Source organism: Physella acuta, unplaced genomic scaffold, assembly GCF_028476545.2.
Source record: "Physella acuta isolate Inbredline_101_S28 unplaced genomic scaffold, ASM2847654v3 ptg000355l, whole genome shotgun sequence".
Taxonomy (NCBI): Eukaryota; Metazoa; Mollusca; class Gastropoda; family Physidae; genus Physella; species Physella acuta.
Window position 1 is genome coordinate 694,257 of NW_026731874.1, and position 18,982 is coordinate 713,238.

The 18,982-nt window shown below is 37.4% G+C and overlaps 1 protein-coding gene across 1 annotated transcript; it reads right to left on the reverse strand.

Annotated features, from left to right (window-relative positions):
- Window positions 1–7,194: 7,194 nt before the first annotated feature.
- LOC131941277 (ribonuclease kappa-B) lies at window positions 7,195–17,170 on the reverse strand. Its single transcript, XM_059300445.1, has 2 exons — window positions 16,990–17,170; window positions 7,195–7,823 (listed from the first exon to the last, which is right to left on the reverse strand). Exons 1-2 carry the CDS (start codon window positions 17,056–17,058, stop codon window positions 7,596–7,598), a joined length of 297 nt encoding a protein of 98 aa, XP_059156428.1. The 5' UTR covers window positions 17,059–17,170; the 3' UTR covers window positions 7,195–7,595.
- Window positions 17,171–18,982: the final 1,812 nt, after the last annotated feature.

Sequence of the window (18,982 nt, forward strand, 5' to 3'; positions counted from 1 at the left end):
ACCGGTGAACAACGAGAGGCCTATGACGTCAATTCCTTGACCCACAAAGAGGGCTACTGGACACCCGCCCCACAGGTGTGTCGAAGCGGAGGCACGATCATTGGGGGCGGGTAACAGTCGGAGAGCCAGTGGGGCAAGGCGGTTGCGTCACCACCTGGCCCAACCAAGCGGACGCTCCCCACCAACGAGAGGCCAGTGACGTCAATTCCTTGACCCACAAAGAGGGCTACTGGACACCCGCCCCACAGGTGTGTCGAAGCGGAGGCACGATCATTGGGGGCGGGTAACAGTCGGAGAGCCAGTGGGGCAAGGCGGTTGCGTCACCACCTGGCCCAACCAAGCGGACGCTCCCCACCAACGAGAGGCCAGTGACGTCAATTCCTTGACCCACAAAGAGGGCTACTGGACACCCGCCCCACAGGTGTGTCGAAGCGGAGGCACGATCGTTGGGGGCGGGTAACAGTCGGAGAGCCAGTGGGTCAAGGCGGTTGCATCATCTCCGGACCAAACAAGCGGACGTTTTACCGGTGGTCTTACGCTGAGGCCAGAACCAGAACACGGTGTGTTGTGTAGTGGACCCAGGTGGACGGGATGGACAGGCAATGTGTGCCATTAGTAGCGGGCGGGTCTAGCCTGACCCTCCCCCCTTGCCCTTCCGGATGAATGACCGACAGGACTAGTAGCGCGAATCAGCCTCAGTGAAGAGAGCACTATCTTGGTGCCTTGAGTTTTTTTAGGGAACACAGAGACGCAAGATTAATGTTAATGGAAATTGTTTTTTTCTTGCATTGTAGGCTTGATGTAAGAGATGGGTGCATGTTTTATTTTAAGATTGTTATATGCATTTTTTTGTCTTACAGGGACTGTAAGATTTTTAAAAGGGGTGAATGTGAGCGGGTGAATGGATTTTTTTGTATTATTTTATTTGTTGCGAATCTGGGAGTGCATGGTGGTCCAATGGGGAACGGCACGGAGTCCCCTTCCGTCCGAAGCGGTCACTATAAATTGACCGCTCGGAGTGATTTTCTTCCTTTTTTTGACCCGCGGCGAGATGTAGGTCGGGTCAGGTTTCTGCGTGGCGCACCGCACGCGTGGAGGTATTTGTTTTTTTATACTTTATCTTTATGTGATTTGTATGAATGCGACTGTCGATGTTTCTCGTTTTCTTTCATTTTCGTCTAAAACGAGATAGTGAGCATCGGCATGTCTGGTATGCACGTGGTGTGTTATTCTGTTATTTTGAATTAAAATGTATTTTTGGTGTTTTCTAAACCCGTGGCGTGTGTTTCGGACCACGTGGTTTAGGCCAGTATGTTTCCTCAACTAGTGTGAATGCGTGTGTGCATTTACTTGATTGTTTTATGATGTGTTATTGACTAGGATTGGCTTAGTCAATAGTCAGCTGTTTTAGACAGTAATTAGATTGGTATATTTTAGTTGCCTCGAGTTTTAGGTTGTTTAAAATTAATGTGTGTGCTGTTTCGTGCAACGTCATGTTGAGTATCGCTTGCTTTGTGTCTGCCTTCATTGGGGCCTTAGCGGAGTGTGTTAACTTAATGTTATCAATATAGATGTTGTTTATGTAAACCAATGGCTTCGGGCTTCCTTGTGTAGGAAAGATTGGTTCTACGATGAATTTGTTTACACGTTATTTTTAAGTTGCTAGTTCTTCTTTAGACAGTGGTTAGTTGTTTTTGAGAATTGCTTTTAGAATTGTATAGTAAGGATTAGTTTTACTCGAGGCTTTAGCTAGATAGTATTAGTAGGTAGCATTTTGAACTTGTGTATATATTTATGTATATATCTGCCATTACCATGCATTTTTCTTATGTTTCCCTTTTCTTTTTCTCTTCCCCCCCCCCCCTTCCAGTGAGGTTGCTTGGGCAACTTGGCTGGGTGTTTTGTTATATATGAATTGTTTTGTTTGTAAAAAGTTTGTTGTGTACGTATTGTGTTCTACGTAATGTATTGTACGTAACGTATTGTACGTAGTGGTTTTACGTAGTGTTTTGTTAGGTGTGGACTTTTGGATGTCGAGAATGGATGAAGGGAGGTTTCTGTGTGTCAGGGCCTGGACCATCCTAGACATCATAAGTCGGTGCAACACCAGCAAATGGTCGAACGTAATGTTTTGTTGTATATAAACTGTGTTGTTTGGTTTTGTTTTGTCTGTTTTGTGTATTCAGTAGTTTTTCCATTTTTTTATTTTCATTGGTTCCATGAAATAAATTTTATTAAATTGTAAAAGTTTTTCTGTTTTATTATTTAGACTAAGGTTAGGGTTTAACCACTGTGGGTTCTACCACGGTTGCACTGACCGGACAGATTAGTTAGATAAGCCTAGAAGGGTAGATATTAGGTATCCCCCCCTAGCAGGGCTTACAAATTGGTAGCACGAGTGGGGTCAGTGCTTTAGTCTAGTTAAATTTTTGTTTTTTTGCTAGGGCTAGGTGTAGCATGGTTAAATTTTTTTGTTTTGATAGGCCCTTGATGGAACCATATGTGTTTAGTTTTTGTTTAGTGTAGGAGTTGTTTGTTGTTTAAACACCCAGTCAGGTTGGCGGAGAGACGTGCCTCGACGAGCCTTCAGTGTGCGTGGCTGGACAAGGCACGGTGTGTGGCACTGGACCTGGCGTGTGATGAAGATGGCGGCCTCGTGTGGTCTAGACTGGACAACACACACGGGCGTGGCGCGGATCTGGTGTGTACGGCAGACCGGTGAACAACGAGAGGCCTATGACGTCAATTCCTTGACCCACAAAGAGGGCTACTGGACACCCGCCCCACAGGTGTGTCGAAGCGGAGGCACGATCATTGGGGGCGGGTAACAGTCGGAGAGCCAGTGGGGCAAGGCGGTTGCGTCACCACCTGGCCCAACCAAGCGGACGCTCCCCACCAACGAGAGGCCAGTGACGTCAATTCCTTGACCCACAAAGAGGGCTACTGGACACCCGCCCCACAGGTGTGTCGAAGCGGAGGCACGATCGTTGGGGGCGGGTAACAGTCGGAGAGCCAGTGGGTCAAGGCGGTTGCATCATCTCCGGACCAAACAAGCGGACGTTTTACCGGTGGTCTTACGCTGAGGCCAGAACCAGAACACGGTGTGTTGTGTAGTGGACCCAGGTGGACGGGATGGACAGGCAATGTGTGCCATTAGTAGCGGGCGGGTCTAGCCTGACCCTCCCCCCTTGCCCTTCCGGATGAATGACCGACAGGACTAGTAGCGCGAATCAGCCTCAGTGAAGAGAGCACTATCTTGGTGCCTTGAGTTTTTTTAGGGAACACAGAGACGCAAGATTAATGTTAATGGAAATTGTTTTTTTCTTGCATTGTAGGCTTGATGTAAGAGATGGGTGCATGTTTTATTTTAAGATTGTTATATGCATTTTTTTGTCTTACAGGGACTGTAAGATTTTTAAAAGGGGTGAATGTGAGCGGGTGAATGGATTTTTTTGTATTATTTTATTTGTTGCGAATCTGGGAGTGCATGGTGGTCCAATGGGGAACGGCACGGAGTCCCCTTCCGTCCGAAGCGGTCACTATAAATTGACCGCTCGGAGTGATTTTCTTCCTTTTTTTGACCCGCGGCGAGATGTAGGTCGGGTCAGGTTTCTGCGTGGCGCACCGCACGCGTGGAGGTATTTGTTTTTTTATACTTTATCTTTATGTGATTTGTATGAATGCGACTGTCGATGTTTCTCGTTTTCTTTCATTTTCGTCTAAAACGAGATAGTGAGCATCGGCATGTCTGGTATGCACGTGGTGTGTTATTCTGTTATTTTGAATTAAAATGTATTTTTGGTGTTTTCTAAACCCGTGGCGTGTGTTTCGGACCACGTGGTTTAGGCCAGTATGTTTCCTAAACTAGTGTGAATGCGTGTGTGCATTTACTTGATTGTTTTATGATGTGTTATTGACTAGGATTGGCTTAGTCAATAGTCAGCTGTTTTAGACAGTAATTAGATTGGTATATTTTAGTTGCCTCGAGTTTTAGGTTGTTTAAAATTAATGTGTGTGCTGTTTCGTGCAACGTCATGTTGAGTATCGCTTGCTTTGTGTCTGCCTTCATTGGGGCCTTAGCGGAGTGTGTTAACTTAATGTTATCAATATAGATGTTGTTTATGTAAACCAATGGCTTCGGGCTTCCTTGTGTAGGAAAGATTGGTTCTACGATGAATTTGTTTACACGTTATTTTTAAGTTGCTAGTTCTTCTTTAGACAGTGGTTAGTTGTTTTTGAGAATTGCTTTTAGAATTGTATAGTAAGGATTAGTTTTACTCGAGGCTTTAGCTAGATAGTATTAGTAGGTAGCATTTTGAACTTGTGTATATATTTATGTATATATCTGCCATTACCATGCATTTTTCTTATGTTTCCCTTTTCTTTTTCTCTTCCCCCCCCCCTCCTTCCAGTGAGGTTGCTTGGGCAACTTGGCTGGGTGTTTTGTTATATATGAATTGTTTTGTTTGTAAAAAGTTTGTTGTGTACGTATTGTGTTCTACGTAATGTATTGTACGTAACGTATTGTACGTAGTGGTTTTACGTAGTGTTTTGTTAGGTGTGGACTTTTGGATGTCGAGAATGGATGAAGGGAGGTTTCTGTGTGTCAGGGCCTGGACCATCCTAGACATCATAAGTCGGTGCAACACCAGCAAATGGTCGAACGTAATGTTTTGTTGTATATAAACTGTGTTGTTTGGTTTTGTTTTGTCTGTTTTGTGTATTCAGTAGTTTTTCCATTTTTTTATTTTCATTGGTTCCATGAAATAAATTTTATTAAATTGTAAAAGTTTTTCTGTTTTATTATTTAGACTAAGGTTAGGGTTTAACCACTGTGGGTTCTACCACGGTTGCACTGACCGGACAGATTAGTTAGATAAGCCTAGAAGGGTAGATATTAGGTATCCCCCCCTAGCAGGGCTTACAGATGTAAAGCTCACTTTTATAACTACTTTGTGTTGTAAATTCAAGTATTTCTGATTTACGGTCGCGAAGCCGTACCCTCAATAAGCATATAACCCTCGAGTCAACTTTCAGCCCCGAGTCAGTTGCTCGCCGTACGGTTTTAAAGGTTGACGACCGATGATGCTAAACGGATTTTACCCTTGCTAGAGCCTTCAAACAAGTTGTAAGTATCATTTTTAAAGTTTCATTTCCATTTTAATAAATGAATTTTAAGTTTGAATGTCAGTTTGGTTTAATTAGTACACGTTATTAATGTAAATTTGAACCCTACTAGTCCACGGTTTTAGCGTGTGATTTACGCTTGTACACATGGTGTGTTTAAACGTGAAGCTATTTAATTCAGGACATTCTAGGGACTTAAAATATGGATGCACTTAACTATTAGATGCTAGTGTTTACTAATTCTTTAAAATCTATCGAATGGGATTAATGATAGGGTCGTATTACTACAGTTTATCTGGACTATCGCGTCAAAATTATGAATCGACAAATTCAAAATGGCCACCAGACATTCTTGGTTACTATGTGGACGAACTCAATTATTTACAGGGAACGAAGGTTAAATACTTATAAAATATTATTGAAACACAAAAGAAACTTATAATTGTAATAACTATACATTTTTATCAATTTATTTAAAACAAAAGACACTAAATTTTAAGGACTAATGTGATTAATTTTTAATTTTCTGTTGTGCACTTTGATTTGATTCCCCTGCTGAATAATGTGAAATGGTCTGCGCCAGTCTCCTTAATAAAATGTACCAGATCAATTTTTAGATGGTGGTGCAATTTAATAAGATTGTACATGTTGTGACTTAGTTTTAAATGTTATATTAGTTGTAAGTGTAAGTAGTACTAGTAGTATTTCTCATTATTTATTTATTTTATATGCATATAGTAACACTGAAGGACAGTTAAGTTGTCCTATATGATGTTGAGAACCACAGTATGGCATCTTCATCATTGGATATCTCAACCATTGTGGCACAAACAACGAATATTTCATTCAATAGAATTAATGTTCAAAATATACTATCAAGTATAAATTTCTTTAAACAAAAAGGTGTTTTCAGGCTTTTTCATGTTTCCAGCTACAGTCACAGGATAAATAGTAGACCTACACAATAGGCTAGTAGTAAATCTAATTATATTTTATTAATCACTAAATCAATTATTTATTCCATATCTGGAGACATTTATCCAGAACTTTCCTTACAAGGGAAGGGAAGAAGACCAAGCCCCCCCCCCCCCAACTACAGTTCCCAAAACATATCACTTACTCTTGATGCTCCACAAGATCAAGGATGGGGGAAACAAGACATACAAAGATGTGGAGTTGTCGTTTTAAAAACTGTTCCCCTAAAGCAGTTATCAACCCAATAGGTTTGAATGTAGCAGCAACTGCTGCATTACTTGTAGTGTAGGCATCACGTCTTTATTAGATTACATTACATTACTCCACTAAATTTTGATTCTGTTTCTCCTGCTCTAGATAACTGTGGCATTTTTTAAAAATAATATTTTAACTCATGTGATTTTTGAAAATAATGAACACATTATTCCTGTTAATGTTACCAACAAAATAGTTTTAGAGTTATTCTATGTCCAAAGCAAAAAAAAAAAAAAAAAAAAATTATGAAAATAAAAGTGACCAAAACGCATTTTTGTCATTTTCAATTATTTTTTTTACCTTAGAAAGACTCATTTTAGATGACTGAAAAAAATTGGGCATATATATTACAAACTGTGCAGTAACTTTACCAATTTTTACACTTCTAAGTTATTTAGTTTAGAAAATATGGGTTCTCAAAAATGGCACTTTTTGAAAATCAGTTTTTACCAAATTTTGCTTTTTTAATAATCGCATAACTTTTTTATTTATTAAGATATTTTTATAAAATTTGTGGCATAGAGCTTACAATTAAAAGTTCTTTCATGACATACTTACTCCAGAAGTCTGCAATCAATAGTTAATTTCAGTTTGGACTACCTACTCCAAAGACGCAGCACACATCATGAAGTCGTCTAAATGTCGAGTGGCCCCTTCAGCTATGGTCTTGGATTACCGACCACAGCGTGTTTTTAATTAGAAGAGAAAAAGAATTCGGCCTTCACCATGGGTAAATAAAAAATATGTGCCGACAAGTTGCTGCAATCTTACAGACAGAACAAACTAAACCAGATTCTCTAGCCCAACTATGTGCTTGACATGCCACAAGAATAATGATTTAAATGATACACACAAGCTTTATTCAATTTTACATTACAATTTTATAAATAAACAGAGCTTCTCTACAAGACAAAGTTACACAAAGTTACACAAAGTTACACTGTCCAATGATACAACAAGACAAATGATAAAGTGCTCCTGTTTTAAGGAGGGAAAAAAAATGTATTTGTCTGATCACATAGTCTCCTCCCCCCCCCCCCCCACCCTCTTTACACACACACACAATCTGCCAGCCACTCAGAGAATTTAATGGCTAATACAAAAAATACTCCATCACAGACACGTATCCATCAAATGTACAATGTATTTATACAAATTCTTGATTACTTGGATCTCTTGGGAGTAAAATATTAGTACCCGAGTTACTGAAAACTGAACTTTCTTCAATGTCTGCTACATTAGGAGGTCTCATAACTCTGCCTGGCATTCAGCCTTTGTTGGATGAAAGCGAATATGAAGAGCAGGACATAAATGCCAGCAGCGATCCAACAATTGATGGCGTTGTCCTGGTAAACCACCTGGATGAACTCTCTAGAGTAGTTTTGGGCTGCCCACTCATGTTCATCCACCTTCAGATCTTCAAACAGGGCAACACTCCGGATCTGGAAGAAGATTCCCATCAGAGCCTGAAATAGATCAAATACTTGTCTTTAGCGCTATCATATTTGCCCATTACCCTTTGAACAAAATTACTCATATGGTAATAGCCCAAAGGTCTCAAGTTAGGATTTGTGACTTTAGGACATCCCTGAGTCCACCCAGCTCTGAAGGAAACCTAACTTACATAAGAGAAAGTATACACTGCTGGACACTGTGCTGACCGCATTATCCCTTCATATGCATATTCCTTTGTGGCCCCTGGGGAGCCACACCTCCAAGTTTGTAACTTACTTTTTCACATACCATTTATGCTTTCTAAATTAACTAATGGGCAGCAGTAGAACATTTCTTTATAATTGAATACATTATATGTATCACTGTAATCTAAGTAGGAAGAGTTTAATTGAATATGCATATATATATATATATATATATATATATATATATATATATATACACACACACACACATACAGAGAGATGTTTTTTTAGAAAATTTGAGAATCAAATCATTCGAAGAAGTATTAGTTTTTATGATTACAGTACAAACAATCATGAAACTAATATTAGCTGGTCTTTAAATGTTTAATTAATTACGTTTATCATGTTAACATATTACATTGCAAAGTATAACCATTACAAGCTAACAAATCACAAAATTTACAGACCAAAATAAATTTGCTTAAAAAAATATAACATCATTTAACCAAACATGTTTTTCCTATGGTTTCTGAAGGTTTTTTCATTTGTTTGATGTATTTATATTGAACTATCTTGCCTGTTGCTTCGTCTCAAATTGTTTTATAAATTATTTGTATTCTGAGCATTGCGGAAGCGTGACACCTATAAAAATATCAAGAACTAAAATAATTATTTTCACATGATTAAATTCACATATCTTTTGTGCCTTATGTATGTTGTTCTAGAGAGCATAAAAAAGGTTAGACATACAATTGACATTAGATAAGGAAAATTCCCCACAACTTTTTTTTTGCTAAAGGAGTTTATATAGTTTTTATAAGTGTTATAAAGGCCCTAATTTTTTTCTAACCAAAGAAAGATATTGGTCAAATATAGACCAATCTTTTAGCCTTGTGTAAAAAAGGTCAAGGCTATTCCCAGTCGGCAATCATTTCATGCCAAATATGACTGGGCAAATTATCCTACAATAAGATAAAAAAAAAATTCATAAAAAAAAACGTTTTAATAACAAGCTTTTATGTACTAATGCACTAAAAAGTAGAAAATAAATTATAGACTACTATTTAAATAACTATAAAGAAAAGCGTGGGCCACTTTAGTACCAATTGGATACCTTTACTAATATTTAGGAAGAGACCCACGCTTTTCTTTATAGTTATTTAAATAGTAGTGTATAATTTATTTTCTACTTTTTAGTGCATTAGTACATAAAAGCTTGTTATTAAAACATTTTTTTATGAATTTTTTTTTTTCAGTACTTTACATGTTTTATTTACAATAGTGTTACATGACTAAAAACCATTGCGCGTCTATTGAACGTGATGGCGCAGCTATTGAACGTGATGGCGCAGCTATTGAACGTGATGACGCGTGTGGTGTGGTTGGATAGACATGCCTACTAATTCGGTCTAAATTTTAATTAATTATTAAAAAATTAATTAGGCATCCAATTAAGTCAAATTTAGTTTCAGATTGCATTGTCTTCATGTCTTGACCCACGTGCCAACTGTGAATCGTATTGGTCAAGTAGAACTGTCAGAATTTTCACTCCGGTGTTGCGATCTAGACTGACGACAGACAAAGTAAGTGAGTTAAAAAAAAGCTTGTAAAAAGCATTTACCATGTCAGGGGAGTGAGGTATAGAGTAATAACAGAGCAGGGTTATTTTTGTTTTGTTTTCTTTGTACAAGAAAACTTTAGTTTTTAGGTTTAAGTTCAGGTTCATAGTTCCTGCTATGGTTTAAGTTCAGGTTCATATTTCCTGCTATGGTTTAAGTTCAGGTTCATATTTCCTGCTATGGTTTAAGTTCAGGTTCATATTTCCTGCTATGGTTTAAGTTCAGGTTCATATTTCCTGCTATGGTTTAAGTTCAGGTTCATATTTCCTGCTATGGTTTAAGTTCAGGTTCATATTTCCTGCTATGGTTTAAGTTCAGGTTCATATTTCCTGCTATGGTTTAAGTTCAGGTTCATATTTCCTGCTATGGTTTAAGTTCAGGTTCATATTTCCTGCTATGGTTTAAGTTCAGGTTCATATTTCCTGCTATGGTTTAAGTTCAGGTTCATATTTCCTGCTATGGTTTAAGTTCAGGTTCATATTTCCTGCTATGGTTTAAGTTCAGGTTCATATTTCCTGCTATGGTTTAAGTTCAGGTTCATATTTCCTGCTATGGTTTAAGTTCAGGTTCATATTTCCTGCTATGGTTTAAGTTCAGGTTCATATTTCCTGCTATGGTTTAAGTTCAGGTTCATATTTCCTGCTATGGTTTAAGTTCAGGTTCATATTTCCTGCTATGGTTTAAGTTCAGGTTCATATTTCCTGCTATGGTTTAAGTTCAGGTTCATATTTCCTGCTATGGTTTAAGTTCAGGTTCATATTTCCTGCTATGGTTTAAGTTCAGGTTCATATTTCCTGCTATGGTTTAAGTTCAGGTTCATATTTCCTGCTATGGTTTAAGTTCAGGTTCATATTTCCTGCTATGGTTTAAGTTCAGGTTCATATTTCCTGCTATGGTTTAAGTTCAGGTTCATATTTCCTGCTATGGTTTAAGTTCAGGTTCATATTTCCTGCTATGGTTTAAGTTCAGGTTCATATTTCCTGCTATGGTTTAAGTTCAGGTTCATATTTCCTGCTATGGTTTAAGTTCAGGTTCATATTTCCTGCTATGGTTTAAGTTCAGGTTCATATTTCCTGCTATGGTTTAAGTTCAGGTTCATATTTCCTGCTATGGTTTAAGTTCAGGTTCATATTTCCGGCTATGGTTTAAGTTCAGGTTCATATTTCCTGCTATGGTTTAAGTTCAGGTTCATATTTCCTGCTATGGTTTAAGTTCAGGTTCATATTTCCTGCTATGGTTTAAGTTCAGGTTCATATTTCCTGCTATGGTTTAAGTTCAGGTTCATATTTCCTGCTATGGTTTAAGTTCAGGTTCATATTTCCTGCTATGGTTTAAGTTCAGGTTCATATTTCCTGCTATGGTTTAAGTTCAGGTTCATATTTCCTGCTATGGTTTAAGTTCAGGTTCATATTTCCTGCTATGGTTTAAGTTCAGGTTCATATTTCCTGCTATGGTTTAAGTTCAGGTTCATATTTCCTGCTATGGTTTAAGTTCAGGTTCATATTTCCTGCTATGGTTTAAGTTCAGGTTCATATTTCCTGCTATGGTTTAAGTTCAGGTTCATATTTCCTGCTATGGTTTAAGTTCAGGTTCATATTTCCTGCTATGGTTTAAGTTCAGGTTCATATTTCCTGCTATGGTTTAAGTTCAGGTTCATATTTCCTGCTATGGTTTAAGTTCAGGTTCATATTTCCTGCTATGGTTTAAGTTCAGGTTCATATTTCCTGCTATGGTTTAAGTTCAGGTTCATATTTCCTGCTATGGTTTAAGTTCAGGTTCATATTTCCTGCTATGGTTTAAGTTCAGGTTCATATTTCCTGCTATGGTTTATGTTCAGGTTCATATTTCCTGCTATGGTTTAAGTTCAGGTTCATATTTCCTGCTATGGTTTAAGTTCAGGTTCATATTTCCTGCTATGGTTTAAGTTCAGGTTCATATTTCCTGCTATGGTTTAAGTTCAGGTTCATATTTCCTGCTATGGTTTAAGTTCAGGTTCATATTTCCTGCTATGGTTTAAGTTCAGGTTCATATTTCCTGCTATGGTTTAAGTTCAGGTTCATATTTCCTGCTATGGTTTAAGTTCAGGTTCATATTTCCTGCTATGGTTTAAGTTCAGGTTCATATTTCCTGCTATGGTTTAAGTTCAGGTTCATATTTCCTGCTATGGTTTAAGTTCAGGTTCATATTTCCTGCTATGGTTTAAGTTCAGGTTCATATTTCCTGCTATGGTTTAAGTTCAGGTTCATATTTCCTGCTATGGTTTAAGTTCAGGTTCATATTTCCTGCTATGGTTTAAGTTCAGGTTCATATTTCCTGCTATGGTTTAAGTTCAGGTTCATATTTCCTGCTATGGTTTAAGTTCAGGTTCATATTTCCTGCTATGGTTTAAGTTCAGGTTCATATTTCCTGCTATGGTTTATGTTCAGGTTCATATTTCCTGCTATGGTTTAAGTTCAGGTTCATATTTCCTGCTATGGTTTAAGTTCAGGTTCATATTTCCTGCTATGGTTTAAGTTCAGGTTCATATTTCCTGCTATGGTTTAAGTTCAGGTTCATATTTCCTGCTATGGTTTAAGTTCAGGTTCATATTTCCTGCTATGGTTTAAGTTCAGGTTCATATTTCCTGCTATGGTTTAAGTTCAGGTTCATATTTCCTGCTATGGTTTATGTTCAGGTTCATATTTCCTGCTATGGTTTAAGTTCAGGTTCATATTTCCTGCTATGGTTTAAGTTCAGGTTCATATTTCCTGCTATGGTTTAAGTTCAGGTTCATATTTCCTGCTATGGTTTAAGTTCAGGTTCATATTTCCTGCTATGGTTTAAGTTCAGGTTCATATTTCCTGCTATGGTTTAAGTTCAGGTTCATATTTCCTGCTATGGTTTAAGTTCAGGTTCATATTTCCTGCTATGGTTTAATTTCAGGTTCATATTTCCTGCTATGGTTTAAGTTCAGGTTCATATTTCCTGCTTTTGTTTAAGTTCAGGGTCATTTCTCCTGCTAAGTAGATTTTTATAATGCCAGCCAAGCATTGTTCAGACGATTTTACTGTTGTCAGACAATGGATTCATCCAGCAAATGGTTTGTCAGACAATGGATTCATCCAGCAAATGGTTTGTCAGACAATGGATTCATCCAGCAAATGTTATACACTCAAGGCTGGTGGCGATTAACATTAAAACATAAACTTACTTTATTATGATTAGTACTACTTAATCAATTAGCTTAATTAAAATGTTAATTATGCTAATTACTTTATTTATTCCCTTTTGGCTTGACTTTGTTTTCTGTTTGGTTTATTTTTAGGGAGTATTTTTTAAACAATTCTTTCTTGTAAAGTTTTCTTGAAATATTCCTCAGAGCAAATTAATAATATTACTAAATTGGCATAATTAATTTGACCTCCTTGAATGCTTTTTTAAAAAGATGACACCATGTCTAGTAAGTAAATGCTTCATGTTCACATGTAGATCCTTTTACTCAGAACAATAACATAGCCAAATCGCCAATAGGCCTATGAGAGATATCTGAACTGACTTTTGAGACCTTATATTCCCACTTTGTCCGCTTTCCATTGGTGGTCTGTTACACCACTAAAAAAAGTAGATTACTTTCTCCAATTTAATGTCAGTCCTAGGCTAACTTAAAAATCTTATGTCTTAAGTTTAATAAATAATCACACTTTATCTCTTTAACTTTAACTCCTTTATTTATTTGGGAGGCGCTTGTATCTCTCAAAACTTGTTATAAGAGCGCCCATCAGGGTTCTAGTCCGCCATGATGGAGACTAACAGGTTTGAAGAGTACCTAGTGAGGACGGTTATGTAGCGAACAGCCCCATTGTGTCTGACGTACAGCTCCTGGAGAGTTCGGTCAGCCGCTAACATCAGAACAGGAGCAGAATAGTGAACGATGGAGCGAATCATCATGAGGTTAAAGGTAGTTTAAATCTATTACGACACAACACTATGCGTGTGTGGTATCTGGCCAGACCTATTAAATATAGGCCTAAATCATTGCTTTGAGTTCATATTTAACTCAACGCAACAAACCCGCCTATTGGTTGAGACTACACCGGGGTTCGATTGTTTGCAACAATAAAAAAATATGTTTGTGGCGGCAGACAGCCACGGTGTACCACACAAAAGACATAAGTTGATCTATCGTCTGCGGTATTTCGGGCGGTTTTGAACAAGGTGGTATTTTAAGTCGACACAAAAGATGGTGAAGTGTTGACAAATCATCAGAATGTCTAGCGACAGAAAAATCTGAAGTTTTAACAATGTAAACAAAAAGTCTTTGAAGTCTGCATCTGCATCAAACATTGTTGTAAATCGGTCGCGGTAAAATTTCCCAGACAGCTTTGCATCCTACCACCACCCTGCATAAGTAACAGGTGGTGGTAAAATGCGAGGCAAAAATATCACGTGAGCAACAGTTTTCGCGCTCTTGTCGCAGTTTACCGCCTTGCCATTTCGCTTTTCACATTCACAATTTCCGACACCTGTATTGATTAGGCGCCTAAAGTGCAGCTATATCTATGTGGAGTATGTATAAACTACTAACTTTAGTTTTTTAAAGCACTAGCCATAAGCCAAATACTTTTAACTTTAATAAAAAATTACTAGATCTAGGCCTAATTACTGTAAACTATATGCCTAAACTATAGGGCCCTAGGCCTTAAATTAAATACTAACTATAGAGCAGTATAGTAGCGAGGCTCACTAACTTTAAAGCGTCCTTGGTTGCTAACCAGAACATGGCTACCTCACCTGGGCATACGATTGGGCAATTTTTTCTGCTTTGTTCGAGAGACCACCTTAACATTAAGTTTAAAAATAATTATCACGCGAAAAATGGCGTTTTTTTCGCGTATTTTAAGCTATCTGAAGATGACAAAGCTATTTTTGGCAGATTTTTTTTTTTTAAATTTGCTTCCGACCATGGAGGTCAAGCGGAAACATGGGTATAGTTTGAGTTGTTTAAAAACTTTAAATAAAGGACTGTTACGTGTCTAAATGGCACTGTAAGGTAGAGTATTATTAGATTGATCGTTTAGTGAAAAAATATTGTAATTATTTTGAATCCATTTTAAGAAATCGGCAGCCAAAAAAGGTCACTGAAAGCACGTAATTTTTTATTGTGACGTCATCGCTATTGTTACGGAAGCTGTACAGTAGTATCCTCTCGCTGCTTATATATTATATAATTGTATTCTTTTCACTTGACACTCTTTTTCAGCTTATTTTGCTAGCGTAATTAGACTAATTAAGCCTAATTATGGATATTTCACCTGGCTTTTGGATTTTACTAAGACTCTAAAAGCCCTTAGCCTTAAACCACAACGATCTGTTGTTTTTTTTTAAATTTTGTGTTGATCCCTGGAATTTGTAGTGAGCGTTGGTCTTTGTGTGCTTATTTAGGCCTAATTATTTGTTTTCAAATTTGTTATAGCTTAATTAATTTGTCTTAATTCTTATTGATTTCATAAATTTTAATTAGGTTAATTATAATATTATTTTCACTGGTCTTCGTTGATACATTTATTAGGCTTAGTAATGTTTATATTATATAAATATATTTATCAGGGGCGTAGCGAGGGGGCGGGGGTGCGGACCGCACCGGGTGACACCATTTAGGGGGGGGGGGTGACACCAAGGCAAAAAATAGCAAAATATATAGGGAAAAACTTGAGGGGGGATGCAAATCGAAAGTTTGAGGGGGGGGGGTGCTAATCGAAAATTTGTCCCCGGGAAGGGTCGCTACGCCTCTGGGGGGGTGACACCATTAAGTGCCGCACCGGGTAACACCCGACCTCGCTACGCCACTGATATTTATATATTTTATTATATATTATTAAGATTTTAGAGGCCTGATAAATTAAATGATTTTAGCGTTGAGTCTAGGTTTACATTACTAATTAGTACTTAGTAAACCAAGTACGCATGGACTAGGACATGTGTGTGCTGTGCCGGCGGCGTTGTGGCGGGCGATGCCTCTCGCGCTGACAAACCAGCGCGAGCGAGCGAGTCGTGTGTCACACTTGGCCTGTGTCGATGTTTGGAATGCATAGGCATAGGCCTAATTCTCGCTCTCGGGTGATTAATTTTTATGCGCTGACATTTGAAAAATCAAATAGACACACATCTTAATTAAATACATTTAATTTGAACTTTATATTAATCTAGACCTATAATACTAATTAGGGCCTATAACTTGGGATAACAAAGTACTTGGAATAGATTTAGCGCATGCGCACACTGTGCTGTGAGTTTTCTCTCGCTGGTTGACAAAAGAACGCAGGCGGGCTAGCGATGTTTGTAATTTGCATATATCTTCGCTCACAGGCGATCATTTTAATGCGATTGGCCTATTTTTATTTTATAGGCCTAATTAATTGTATTTGATAGGCTAACTTTTCTGGTTGACAAAACTAAGCGAGCGAGATGTCTGTCACGCGCACTGCCCGTGACGCTGTTTAGAATGTATTTCTCGCTAACTTGATGAATTTGAATGCTATGCTATTGCAGTGTTTTTTAAAATAAATCAAATACTTACAAATCTTTACATTTTAAACTGAGCATAGACAAAACTTTGTAAATAACACACCTGTCCCAAGTGAAGTGAGAGAAGAGGGTTAGATTAATTTTACAATGACATCGCTATATTTTATGAATTGCCCTAATTAAGCATTGCTAAAACACTTACACTAGTTAATAAAACATGCATGGGATTGAATATCTTTAAAAAGATTAGATCTATACTATATATTCTTGAACATGTTGTTCATTAATTTGAATTTAGTTTTCCTTTTTAAACACCCTTCCATTTAAAAAAAATTAAATAAAAATATTTAAAAATTCTAGATCTAGATCTAATTCCATTATGTGATTTTTTATTCTGACGAAGACAGTGTCCATACGAATAGAAATGTGGTAATAAAATCAAATGTACTGTGCATATTCTGCTAAAATCAAATCAGCTGCAAGGTCAACCCTGCAGAGTTCGTCTCTTCAGAAAAGTAATGGCGATCTGGTTGTCACGGATTATTTGGCTTGCAATGCTTGGAGTGGCCAATTAATAAAAATCAGTAATTAAGCTCCAAATGAGTTTATTTTCAACAAATTAAGTATTTGATTGATTAGAGATTGATCTCTAGTTTCCATTGGTAATGTTTAAATCGAAAAATAACGAAATTTAAAATTAGTGAGTATCTCTACAGTATAGGCCATAGGTAGGGGCCTATAGTAAATAATTATAATAACTAGGAGAATACTAGCCTTTACTAGGGCCTAGCTAGCTAGTACTAGATCTAGTAGCTAGGCCTAATAAAGTGTAATAATTAATATTTAATTGTTCAATTTAAATTACTTACAAGCATTATTATTCCCCATATACTTATAATCATATAGTAGATAGAACATTTAGGTCCTAGGCATGCCATTTTTAATTTTCAGTAAGTTTTTAAAATAAATGATCTATTTTCTCTGAAGGATTTAGATTAGTGCCTATTGAAATCACAAAAACTTATCATATGACATAAACAGAAGACTTCCGGACAAAGGGGAGGTGACTCTAAAAATAAAGATTAATTTTAAAAACAGAGTGATTATCCCTAGATTGTCGAATAAAGATCTAGAATCTAGATCTAGATCTAGATCTAGTAGACAAAACCGATTTCAAATCACCTCATCATAAAATTCGTCCAAAAAAAAAAATATTTTTACAAATCTCGACGTTTTACAGCTCCTTGAGTCGGAAAAACATACTTTTTTTTTTAGCTTTGTCCGTTTCTGTGAACACGATATATATTATAACATAAGTACTAGATCTAATCTAGATCTAAGTACCGTTACAACTAGGTTGATGAAATTTCATACAAACTTGTAGTTATGTAATAATGTATCAACTATCAACTATTCAGCTCTTTCCGGTGACTGGAAATGAAACTTCTTCTACTTTCTATTTTTCAAAAGCCGATAATTTGAGTACTGTTTCAGATAGATAAATGCAATTTCACATGTAAAAGATCTAATTCTCTGCCTTCTGTCAATTTTTGAGTAATTTTCAGTAATTTCCGTTGACCGGAAGTAGGGTTTATGCCATTTCCTATAGCTCAAAAAAAAAAAAACTCATGTGAATTTATAAAGTACTAATAATATTGCGCACCATTATACACATATTGTTTGGCGTTCACTTGGTGCGCAATTCTGTATTTTTCTACGAGATTCTATTTTTAAAAAGTTTAAAGTAATTAAAAATTGATTAAAAATCATGTCTGTATCCTGAGTTGCCATCCCCAGAGGCGTAGCGAGGGCGGGGGGGGGGGGGTGACTCCAAGGCAAAAAAAATTCAAAATGTACAAAAGTTTCATTAATGATTAATTAAAGTTAAATATTCTTTTAAGTAGAAATCGACAATTATATATATATATATATATATATATATATATATATATATATATATATATATATATATATATATATATATATATATATAAACTCACGAAGTGCCGCACCGGGTGACACCCGACCAAGCGACGCCACTGGCCATCCCCCGTTGTTATATATATGTTACGGTCAAAGCCCGAAGTCGGCAAATGCGCGCATTGGCCAATATCGCCTCCCATCGACCGGCAAAAGTCCGAAACTTTACTTCATTTCGGCCTTTGGCCCTTGATTTCGGCCTTTGGCCGGCCAGTCCGCGGACTGGCCATGGTGGACTGACCATTCCCAACTAGAAGATTATCTGGCTAGGGACGACCGGCCAAAGTCCGAATTAGAAGATTATGAGCAATTTTTTTTTTACCGTAAGGATCATAAAAATTAAGTCTTTGTTGATTGTTATTTAGATTTACATTGTTATTTTTAAACTTGCAGCGATTGGTGGTGCACTAGGTTGTGCAGTTGCAGCAAATGTTGCCTTGACCGCCGGTCAGTGAATGTGAAGATGCGATGGTTCGTAGGGATTTTCCTCAGTGCCAACGAGCGACAATGAGAGCAGTTTTTCGTGGAGAATTGAAAACTCACTTCTAGTATGCCGTTGTTTTGGAATACCATGTTCCGTTCCTAGCTTGTTCTTAGCGCTCTCGACGCTCATGACAACTGCAATGACGCTCCGAGGATCACTGCGACCTCTGTCAACATCTGGTATACGGATGCGACCAGTATCTCCCACTTCAGCTTGTTTAAATTTTGTTAGCATCTTGGCACCTTGAGATTGCAAGGTAGTATGAGCTGCTGACCTGTTGTCCATGGTTTCTTGTTTATTGTGTCATATTCTGCGAGTATTGTTCCCTACATAACCTTCGTCTGCTTCATTGGCTATTCCACATATTGCATGGACATCGTTGCCACAGGATCCACAAG

Coding starts and splice junctions, on each gene's coding strand:
- LOC131941277 (XM_059300445.1), bottom strand. CDS start 17,058: ATGGCATGCCTAGGACCTAAATGTTCTATCTACTATATGATTATAAGT. Junction 7,824..16,989: donor TATGGGGAATAATAATGCTT/GTAAGTAATTTA, acceptor GATCTATTTCAG/GCTCTGATGGGAATCTTCTT.